Below are 12,040 nucleotides of genomic sequence, written 5' to 3'. Positions count from 1 at the left end.
TTAATTGGTGATACTTGAAAATAAAAACTGAGCCGAAAACCACTTTTGAATTTTTATGAGATTTTGGATAGAATGTGATTAATCGCAAAGACCTCAGGCAACTAATATATACACTACCGTTCAAAAGTTTGGGGTCACAAAATTGTTTGGGTGACCCCAAACTTTTGAACGGTAGTGTATATATTTATTTAGATAATTATTTATAGATTATATATATAATCTTCTGTGTAAAAAATCTTATAATATATATGTATACTTATATTCATAGATTATATATAATTTATAATATTTAATTCATAATATTTTATTATAATAATATTTACACTATCGTTCAAAAGTTTGGGGTCACCCAAACAATTTTGTGACCCCAAACTTTTGAACGGTAGTGTGTATATATATATATATATATATATATATATATATATATATATATATATATATATATATATATATATATATATATATATATATATATATATATATATATAAAAAAAGAAATTCTTACAAGCTCTAACATCTCAGGTTTGGTATTGCAGATTCTTTTCACCCACGGTCCATTTTGTTTCCATAAAATTTGTTCTATTTCTGAAGTCAGGTAGATGCATAGTGAGAACGAAATTAAGCGAGGCTTGGGAGATAGTCCGCCAGCAGGTCTAATGTAGATCTCCTTGAAGATAGCGCCGGGAAAATGAAGGCAGTATTGAGCCCGATTCGTATCTCGCCCGCAATGTAATGGACTAGGTCCGGGTCACGATAGCCATCTCGCTCGGAGCTCACCGAGGGCACTTTCTGGACTTTGTGTGGCCGCGGCTCTTTGTGAAAGAGGATGGATCCAGCAGCGCTTTGTTCATTTCTAATGAATTTCACAGAATTTGCCCCGAAACGAAGACATGAAAGCAAATTCAAAAGTTTCTACCTTTCCGTCTGGTCTAATCACCAATCTCAAGAGTTCATTATCGCGGCTGGCGCGAGATGACGGGTCCATTCCAATGGCGTAATTACAGTCGGCGGGCTGATGCTGATTGACAGGGCTGGACGGCGGCGCCGCTGCGGGACCTTGAGCGGCGAGGTGTGTGAAGGTCGTTGCCGCTCCGTCGGTCCGCCGCTCTTAGGTGAGGCGGAAACGGGCGCGGCGTTTCCCAGTCGTTATTGGCGGCCTCGCTTAGAGAAAGTGACAGCGCGGATCACGTCAACGTTTAGCACTTTTGGGCCGCTGCGCTAGACAACAACAACAACCTCGTCATCATCATTTGGGAATTACATGCAGTTTTGAGTCACATTGGCAAAGTGCTTCAACTGTCGGCCAAATGTATGCTAATTGGTGTAGCATCGAGCTCGAACTGCAACTTTTCAATCAAATGAACTGTTGGTACCGATTTTGAGGACTTGCGGATAACCATTTAAGTTCCTACCTTCAAGTTATTAAAAAAAAATGATTCAGAGTCAGAGTCAGCTTTATTGTCAATCTCTTCATGCCAAGACACACAAAGAAATCGAAATTACGTTTCCCCTATCCCACGGTGACGAGACACAGTACACGATAAACATACAAGTCATACAATTCATTGATTTATTAAAACTTTTGACATTTTCAAATGAATTTGCCGAAATTTGGTAGAATGAACCTCGAATGAGGATCTTCTACTTTATAATGCGGCGTAACTGTTTCGACCCTGTCGTGGGAGTAAACAATAAATACAATTATCCATAATGATTGAAAACTTTATTATTATCATCATCATCAAAAAGATTTGATTTTAAAATTTTTTGTATCTATACTGATGTGCATTGTCCCTCTTCGCATAACTAAATAAATAAACAAAATAATTGTTCTAACAAAAGTAATAGATGGATAGAAAGGGAATGTGTTATAAAACTATTGACAAAGACAAATCTGACCCGAGTACATCTTTGTCCTTGACATAATTAACAAAACACAATTCAAAGTTTAGAAAGTTGTAATTCTCTTTACTTTACGGAGACAATAGTTTGAGGTGAACTGAAAGAATAAAGAAGAAATAATACAATAAACTAGCACAACAGAATCTTCTTTTCAGCCCGTATCTCACTGAGCTGCATTGTAAACGTTGCTACTAAGAATTTTTTCTTTTGCGACAAGCAAAAGCTGTCGACGACTTTTAAAACTTTTAATGACCGTATGCGTAATGTAGTTTGTCCAATCGGAGTTGCCGTAGCCAGGAGATGGACCGATTTGCCAATCAAAGTAACCATTTGTCCTTGCCTGTATTTTGAATGCTGACTCCACTTGTCGTTCGACTTTGAGCATCTCTGTGATGCGTTTCAGTCTTGATAAATTCTACTATTTCCTCCCATCCTTTGCCAAATGTTAAAAATGGCGCGCACACACATTGACACGCGTAATTTCAACTGAACTTAATCAAATTTGGCCAGTGGGGCATTCATCTTGAGGGCAGTGTGGAAATTGGATCCAGGTCGGGTTTTTACAAGTTGTAATTAAGGCCACCAAGGGGAGGGGGGGGGGCACGTGAGATGGGTGACATATAGTAGCAAATGGCGCTATATCGCAGATAAGGCGGCGAGGTGAGGAAAGCTGTTGGGATGACTAATGACTCACAAAAATACATTTAAAAAAAATGCCGCATTTGCTTTACAAGAAAAGAAAAAGAGCAAAATCCAGCCACGGATTCCCAGACGGCGCTTCCTTAATTGGAACCATTTTCCAAACAAACCTTCAAGGACACCTCAAACGTCCGTCAATACCGAATAGAAATTGGACAGACACGTTTTAAAGTTACAAAACAGTTCAAAATGAGCGCTTTGGCGCCACATTGATTCACCATTCGCATGAATACTCGATTCCCGGCCGGGATTTTAGAGCTTCGGTATGGAAAATGTAGATTGCAGCTAAATTGATAGCTGCGGAGGGAACGGAATGTCCGCTCATTTAACACTCTTATGGGGGAGGGATGACTGAGATGTTAAAGTCCCGCAGGAAAATAATTGCTCTGACTTGTGCCCTCCTGCAGGAATGTGATGTCTCGGCATGCCGTAAATAAAAAGGAAGGAGAAGCTAATCCCCTCAGTGAGGGAGGAGGAAGGCCTAATGAAATACGTTGAGGCGCAAATTAGACGCTTCTAATTGAATAAAAGAGATTTCCAGAAGGACGAGCATATTAAAAAAAATACGCCACGTGGAGACGGAGGAAACTCATAAACTAGCACAAGACGACGCCTCGGGGAAGCGCCGTGTCCGTCCCGCGCTCGCGTCTTCATTTCGCATCCGTAAATGTCTCACTCGACCCAAAGGAATTGTGGAAATTGCCAATGGCCTTTTAAAAACCAAAAAAAAAACACGATACCGAGGACAGGAGATTACCTGCATTAGTTTGGATTGTTATGCATGATGAAACTTTTTCACTTTTTCAAAACAAAAACAAAAAAATCAAAAATGCTGGGGCTTTCATTGCGAGAGCCAGTTAATCCCGTTGACCCAGCTGATTAATTGTCGGCTTCGGTCTCAAATGAATAATTTAATCAAGCGTTGGCGTTGTAAGCACGCGTTGTTAATTTTGCACAGTACGTATCCAACACATGAAGTCTTGGTAGTGGCTCACTCCAACAAATACCAGAAACTAAATCCCAGACCAGAGTCTTTGGTAGAACTGTTGTTTTTATTGGCTCCGCCTAACTTTCCCCTCAACAGATTCTTAATTAGGTATTTAAAAATAAGGTCAAAATTTCAAGAAAGCAAACAAATTTAATGAAAATAAATACATTTCAAGAAAGCAAACACATTTAAATGAAAATAAATTCCAGAATTTTTAAAAAATATTTAAAATAGTTTTTTTCAATTGGGGCATTTTACGTTTTTTTGAGGTGAAAATTGGCTTTCATGCGTTTTTCTAAGAACAAAAAAATAAGTGTTGACAGAACTGCCGTCCATTGTATTGTTCTCACAATTTCAAAATGGAAGGAAAAACAAACGGTTTTGCCTGCTTTGCTAACACTGTTTCCAAAAAACATCAATAATCTATATTTTAAATTGCGTTTTTAGCTCCACCCAAAATAGTTTTTTTTTCTCTGCAGTGGAAACCTCTGCAAATTTGGACGGCGCCTCCGACAGGCATCGTCAGGGACTACTTCCAATTTTCATTTCCACCATCTTGAAGCTTTCAACTCGCCACTGATTAAACAAGCCTCCATTAGAAGCTTTGCACCTAAATGTAGTGTCCCCTTCTAAATGCTTTTGTCCTCACAGACATATAAACATGACAAGGTTGACACTTTAATACCAAAGCCCGAGTGACACGGCTTTTGGGCCATTTGATTATTTATCCTTTTGCAATCTCCATTTTGTTGTCTCGAAAAAAAGTCATTTAGTGTTGTGTCATTTGACGGGCACACACTGGCAGGCTCAAATTACACATTGCCACACTTTTGCAAAGGGGCTTTTCATAAAATAAGCAATCAAATATGGAGGAAAGATTTAAAACAGACTGCTTGGATTCTGCTTACACACATTCTGCTTTGGACCACCTCCATCTTTGGCATCCTGTTGCGAGCCACTTGATATCAGAGGAGAGGGATGAGCAAAGAGCAGCAAAAGGGGATTTGGCAAATTAACAGGCTGCAGCCTCAGCATCCAGTCCAAGGGATTAGCGGGAGGACAGGAAACCCCGTCGGTACCGGTTGAGCTGTGTCACGTCACCGACCCATTGACGGGAAGGTGTATCGTCCCCCCCCACCAAAACCATAAACCGGTCCTAACCTTACCGAGTCCACGAAGCTTTTCGGTGTAAGCAGTTAGCATTTAGCGCCAGCCGCCATTTTGACTGGTTTTTGGCTTTAAGACACCGTTTGGGCCTTTCTGTCTCCAACCGCACTCGTTTTGTGAAAGCCGCGCCTGGTGTTTTGATGGCGCCTCGCCGTTCCATCTCGAGAGCCACTCAAGCTCGCCGGGAAGCGGCGCTCGGTGGGACCGAAACGCTCCTCCGCCAAGGCTGCGCCTCTGTGGCTGTTACCTGGCAACGCCGCTTCCTCCCGTCGCCTCTCGCTGCAGCAGCAAAGTTGTAAATAACCATGAAAAAATAGATAATTACGCTCTTGTTATGCAGTTAGAAGGGACTCCATCTTTGTGATTTATATATTTTTTTGTGAATATTTTTTTTGAGGGGGTGGGGGGCATTTAACCCATGACCCGACCCGGGGATGGATGGATGGATGGATGGATGGATGGATGGATGGATGGATGGATGGATGGATGGATGGATGGATGATTTAAAACAGCCTGGATTAAAACAGAGTCCTCAATTCTGACTTGAAGCCTTCAAAATCTTCTTGGAGTCAGCTTAAATGTTGGCAATTATTCACTCTTAATGCTACGCCAGGTCTGGGTGGGATTCCGATGCGCCAGGTCTTTGGACTATGCTCAGTACCCCCACCCACCAACCGTGAGATCGGCACGCCGTCGGACCTTAGGATTTGTTAAGGGTGCAGTAAAAGTCTTAACCGACGCACGGCACGGCGCGGCTATGCTAATTCCACTTTGAGCGACACTTTGACTGACAGTCGGTATTTCAAAGAGCCGCTGAGAAATAATGCATGCGGACGTGATGTGTGGCCGAGCGCAATTAACGTTGATGATTTATTTACTCTTCCGAATTGCCCGTTCCTAATTAGGGCTTGTCATAATTTAACCGTTATCCATGCCATTAAATACTGTCTCTCTTTCAGGGAGGAAAATAATTTCATTTTGTTGTCTAGTAGTTGAGCACAAGTGAGGAATGTTAATTTTTTTTTATGTAAATACACTCAGAAAGTATGCTTTCCTGGTCTTTTGAAGGCATCTCATTGAGTGGTTTCCAGTGTGGAAGTTGCAGCACCTTGTGCCCGTGAATCTGATGTTCTCTTAGTTGTTTTTTTTTGTTGAGGTGACATACTCATCTTTATTTTCTCTCTTCTCTTTCAGGTGACTCATCTCAAAGCGGTAAGACAACTCATTTCCTACTCATTTCCTATTCGCGAGCCATCTTTAGCTTCTTGTTTAAATGTGCCTGTACCTCGGCAATGATTTATTTCTTTATTATATTATGTTATATTATACTATATTATACTATATTATATTCGGTATAAAAAAATTGATGGATATTGAATTATATTATATTATTATATTATATTATATTATATTATATTATATTATATTATATTATATTATATTCGGTATAAAAAAATGGATAGATATATTATATTATATTATTACTCATTTTTATTTATTAAATATATGTACATCTTTACATATAAAAACATAAGAAAGACAATATGACATACAATATAAGTAACACAAGGGAAACATAAGTAGTCACATGACTGGTGCTGATGATGACAGGCCATCTTAGTTGGACCTCCAAATTATATTCTGTCATTTTAAAAAAAAAAAAAAAAAACAGTCTCCTTTTGAAATTTTCTTCCCTTATCCGGTGACGTCCATTCACTCGGCCACGGCGGGTGTTTACCGTTTTTTATGCACCGTGACAACGTTAAATCCCCCCCTATGTCCTCCAGCCCAAAGCTGCATTGCTTTCCAATGTAAATGTAAATTTTCTGCGGCGCACACTGCCTGAGCCTCGCCGCCATTATGTGTTTCATTAATTTTGTTTACAAGGTTATTACACTGCCTGTCTGCCTGTGTCTGCCTTTTACTAAGCGAAGACCAAACGTCTGTCCCGTGTTTTACTGTATTTGAAGCCGTTAGCGAATATGTGCTGACACGTCACGGCGGACTAGCTTTCTATTAGTTGGATTCACGGACGAGGAAGAGGCCCGGGACGGAGGGACTAATGAAACATATCGACGCCTCGCTCCAAAATGGCGAGGAGGCAAGATGAGCTCAGTTTAAAAGTCCAGCCTGTGGCGATTCCCCCTTCCATTTTTTTTTTTTTTTTTTGCTGATGTCAGTCTTACGTCTTTTTTCGGTAATTAGGTTTTTGAGCATCGTCCCTATGAATGTATAATCGTATAACTTTAGGCAGTTGGCTGCACGTAATGAGCCAACAAGTCATACGCAGCACGTACATATTAGCTAGCATTCAATTATGCATATTACATGCTGTCAAAGGCATGTTTGCCAAACAAGTTGCAAATGTCTGCCGCATGAGGATACCCAAAAGTTATGCCGGATTAGTCCGGCGAGAAAAATCTTTGCATCAGCTTGGATTTATTTCACTTTTCAAAGTTTTGCTCTTCAAAGTCGTGACGGCCATTTTGGTGACTGTTGTGCAAGTCGTGACGATTGCAGCTTTGGGTTGTCTTCTCTTTTTTTTTTTTTTTTTGCTCATGGGGCTAAATACGTTTAGTCAGGCAGGCTGAAAGCAGAGATCTTCATCTGCATACCTTTTAGATGCCATCAAATGACATTGAGAGAGCGATGTAAACATCTTTCCGTGCATCTGCCGGTCTCAGCGTCCCAAAACAGCGTTCTCCACCCGGTGGACGATTAGCATCTCTCGTTTGCCTTTTATTTCTCCCCCCCCCCCTCGCTGTTGCTTGAGCGCCGCAATAGGATTGGCCCGCTCACCCCGGGAGAACGCTCGTCGAGGCGCGCATCCGCAATTTGGAAGCGAAAGCGGGGGATGGGAGCGGCGTGCCGGGCGGAGGGCAACACTTAGCAGAACACATTGTTTTCCTCTGCCTTCTCCCTACAGAACGGCAACAGTCAGACAAACCTCAAAAACAAAAAGTGGCGGCGCTCGGAGCTGTTTGTTTAAAAGTCCCGACATCTGGTATTATGCATTCATCCACAGTTGGGGAATTCATTATTCTGCTCTGTAAGCGGCTTTATTCCGAGCTAACACAGACACGCCACGGCGAGGAACATCCCTGCTGTGAATCTGAACATTCCTCATTTATGAACTGCTTTCATCACCTTGATCATCACAACGCGCTCTTTAGTCAGACTCATAAAAAAAAGAAAAAAAAATGCTCTTTATCATGCAAATGCCAGCGGTTATCTTCGCCGCCAGCCCTGATTGAAAGGGCCACAAACAAATGGCCGGCGAGCGCCGAGCATGCGGTCACATCTCCGTAGTGGCGGTCGCTAATGAACTACCTGCGATAATTACTGTTGGAGGAGTCCGGTTCAAGCGCTCAACCCCTCCCACTGGCAAAAAGCCGTTCAAGAGATGCTCATTTGTACCGTTTAAGGCAGCGGTGTCAAACTCGAGGCCCGGGGGCCAGATACGGCCCGCCACATCATTTTATCTGGCCCGCGAAGACAAATTTGCCATGTCGTTACTAAAATTATAAATTGAGATAGAGATATTTCTTGGACTTTTTATTACCAGTAGTCTTTTTCAAATATTTGAGCCGTTTTTACTCGTCTCTGATTTCAAAACTAGTTATTCATCGGTTTGTTTTGTAGCCTATACTGTGTTTAGAAGATGTTGACAATCATAATAACCCTCGGAAGAAAACTATAACTACAATGCAGCCCGTGATAAAAATGAGTTTGACACCCCTTATTTGCACCCACAATCCACCTGTAGCGCCATCTACAGGCCGCGTTAACGAATTTCATCTTTGCTTTGTTTTATTTGAAGCGGGTATAAGTTTGTAACTCGTCTATTTAATTTGAGTTTTTTTAGTTTTGGTATTTAGTTTTAAAATTCTTTGTCTCTTCAACTTACATACAGCCAAAAATACTTTTTGAGTTTTGGCCCCCCGCATGATTAAATTCGCCGCTTCAGTGTTTCCATGAGAAGATTCCATATGGGACTAGAAAAAATCTCTTTTTACGCGCCCATGTTCTTGCCGTGTAGCTGTCGAGTTGGTACACAGGGAGGTGATTAATGAGGCCCGGTGGACCCCGAGTGTTATCAGCGCAAACATGGAGGACACAAGGTCAGGGTCACTCACGGTTAGATCGGGATTCTCGTCTTCAGGTCCTCGTAGAACACAGTTCACGCTAACGACACGTCACTCATATTGTGAGTCATTAACTGGATTCTATGGCCCATGCGTAATGACGATTGTAGATTTATGATGCGAACAAAAACGTTATTGTCTCTTATTTGTCCACAACAGGTGGACACTGTGGTGATGTCTTTTTTTTTTTTTTTTACCCTGAGCTAAAGTGCTTGACATATGTGCTTGTTAAAAAAAAAATGGCCGTCTGTGAGATCATCGAGCAATTAAGTGCAATATGTTCCAAAGGACAGATGACATCGTAATGTCACCGATAAAGTGCAGCTCCACATATACTGCAAAGGAGCAAAATGACAGTCAACCCAACAAATTACGGAAAGTGTCAAAAAAAAAGAAAAATCTCCACTGCAATGTCAACTTGATGCTTTGGAAGCAAAACATGTTCAAAATTTAATGATGTTATTTTCGCAAGAGTTCAGCCATGTCACTAATTAACGACGCCGACGAGTGTTGCGTAACACCCTCAACTTCATCTCAGCCTCATTGTGTCTCTCACCCTTGTTGATTTGCCGACGTCGTGCTGCCGGAGCTCGAGAGGCTCCGCCGTGGAAGATGAGATCGCGTGGCAGACTGTGCCACGCCGTCACTTGTGAAGAGGGAGGAGACGATTTTTCGTCGTTTTCTCCGGGGGAGGATTTGCCGCTTTTAACTGCCACTAGTGTACGCGTGATGTCACAAAAGTCACTGCAGTATTTATACTAGGTTGAAAATATTTACAAATGATTTATATTGGTCTTGAAGCCACAAAAAACAGTATTTGAGCAAGGGGGGGGTGTAGACTTATTCACTGAGTGACGAAAGCGTTCGCTTACATTTTTTTTCACGATGCAAACACGACATTTAATTAAAACGTGTGTCCGGAAATAGCTTGCGATAGTGTCATTGGCAGAAAATTGTTCAAATCCTCATGTGTAATTCCTGCCCAGCGACAGGAAGTTGCTTCATTTTGCAGTGTGTAGGATGCAGATTTCCTCCTGAGACATAATCCATATTTCTTCCCCCCCCCCTTTTTGGAATTGCATTCTTATCTTTATCTGCACGCACGTGTGCTGGGACTCAAAATGCACGCTGCATGTTGTTTGTGTGTTGCTTAAGTGTGTAAAATTAGTCTTGGCTGTAAATACAGTATAGACTGGCCTATTTATTAGGGACACCTGCAGGGATGCACGAGAGCTGGTCGTGAAGCACACTTTTGGGCATTAACGTAACACCCCGTTGATGATTGCGCTTTTAGTTTGCAGCCGTCTTGAGCTCACACTCAGGAGCTTGACTTAATGTGGATCTGAGGTTAGCGGGCGCTTGAAGGAGGAGGAGTGGGTGTGATGATTGCCATGCCCGCCACTCGTAAGGAGACGCAATACAGAGTCGATGTTGTACGATTAGGCCGACTTAACAGACATGAGAAGCCTTGAAGAGCAGAGCTGAGTGAAAGCGCTATATGGCCAGGGGAGGAACCAAAAGGGCTAATATATGTATGTGTATGTATGTGTGTGTGTATGTATGTATGTATGTATTAGTGTTTCTGTGTGTGTGTGCGTGTGTATGCGTGCGTGTGTGTGTGTGTGTGCGTGTGTGTGTGTGTATATATATATATATATATATATATATATATATATATATATATATATACACTACCGTTCAAAAGTTTGGGGTCACAAAATTGTTTGGGTGACCCCAAACTTTTGAACGGTAGTGTAAATATTATTATAATAAAATATTATGAATTAAATATTATAAATTATATCTTATATTTGTATAAGATTATAAAAAATCTATGAATATAAGTATACATATATATTATAAGATTTTTTACACAGAAGATTATATATATAATCTATAAATAATTATCTAAATAAATATATACACTACCGTTCAAAAGTTTGGGGTCACCCAAACAATTTTGTGACCCCAAACCTTTGAACGGTAGTGTATATATATATTTATGTGTGTGTGTGCATGTGTGTGTGTGCGTGCGTGCGTGTGTGCGTCCGTCCGTGCATATATTATTAACATTATTATATGTATGTATGTATGTATGTATGTATGTATGAATGTGTGTATGTATGTATTTTATTTATTTATTTTTTCTTCATGTATGTATGTACACATTTTGATGAGTGACAAGTAACATACGCCTGCCAACTTTGGTGCATTACATATAAGAATTTGTGTTTGATGTTTTTTGTGCTTCATTTTAATAGCTTCAATGTGTCTGCTCTAGTCACGATGATGAGCCATCTTGGCAAGAAAAATGAATCACATTTGATTGTTTGGTGAACTGGTACGACTTGTCTTTCCGTTGGTAACAATTTGTCTTCTTCAAAAATACGATTGGAGAAATGCCCGAGTACGTATAATATACCAGACAATGTATTGTACTATGTCAGCAGTGGCTCAGGGAAAAGGCTTTCTGCTATTGTTTCGCCATTCTCAACGAGGTCTTCGACAATGCACCGCTGATTGTCATTTTCAAGTCAACAATAACGCCGTGATTTGCTTTGCGATCGTCTATTCACGACAAGTGATGCTGCAAACAAGCCTCCTTGTGAGCTGCTCTGTGTCGGCGGGGCGTGTTTGTTTGCTGACGGCAGGGGCGGCGGCGGGGTGCAGTTTTCTTTCCGGGAAATGCCAATTGTCAGCCATTTCATGTTCAAATCAGATGGAAATGACTTTCTTGTATCCCCTGGTGTTTAATAACAGAGCTTTGAGCAAACAAAAACGTACTGCTCTTTATCGTTAGCCTGCTAACTTAATGCTAATAACAGAGATTTGAGCAAACAAAAACGTATTGCTCTTTATCTTTAGCCTGCTCGCTTAATGCTAATAACAGAGCTTTGAGCAAACAAAAATGTACTGCTCTTTATCTTTAGCCTGCTAGCTTAATGCTAATAACAGAGATTTGTGCAAACAAAAACGTATTGCTCTTTATCTGTAGCCTGCTCGCTTAATGCTAATAACAGAGCTTTGAGCAAAGAAAAATGTACTGCTCTTTATCTTTAGCCTGCTAGCTTAATGCAAATGCTAATAACCGATCTTTGAGCAAACAAAAACTTACTGCTCTTCATCTTTAGCCTGCTAG

At 40.9% G+C, this 12,040-nt stretch overlaps 2 protein-coding genes across 11 annotated transcripts in view; both read left to right on the top strand.

The window, feature by feature from the left end:
* The window catches only part of LOC119129646 (C-type mannose receptor 2-like), a 902,042-nt gene that overhangs the window by 409,171 nt on the left and 480,831 nt on the right, over positions 1-12,040 (top strand). The gene's annotated exons all lie outside the window — the stretch shown is intronic.
* The window catches only part of LOC119128075 (neurexin-2-like), a 250,844-nt gene that overhangs the window by 104,258 nt on the left and 134,546 nt on the right, over positions 1-12,040 (top strand). For all 10 annotated transcript variants that reach the window (XM_037260157.1, XM_037260160.1, XM_037260158.1 and 7 more), the window contains one exon: positions 5,951-5,968. In XM_037260157.1, coding sequence (XP_037116052.1) covers positions 5,951-5,968 — 18 coding nt within the window. The remainder of the gene's footprint in view (positions 1-5,950; positions 5,969-12,040) is intronic.

Source organism: Syngnathus acus, chromosome 10 (genome assembly GCF_901709675.1).
Source record: "Syngnathus acus chromosome 10, fSynAcu1.2, whole genome shotgun sequence".
In the NCBI taxonomy this organism is placed as follows: domain Eukaryota; kingdom Metazoa; phylum Chordata; class Actinopteri; order Syngnathiformes; family Syngnathidae; genus Syngnathus; species Syngnathus acus.
This window is presented reverse-complemented; position numbering and strand designations above follow the sequence as displayed.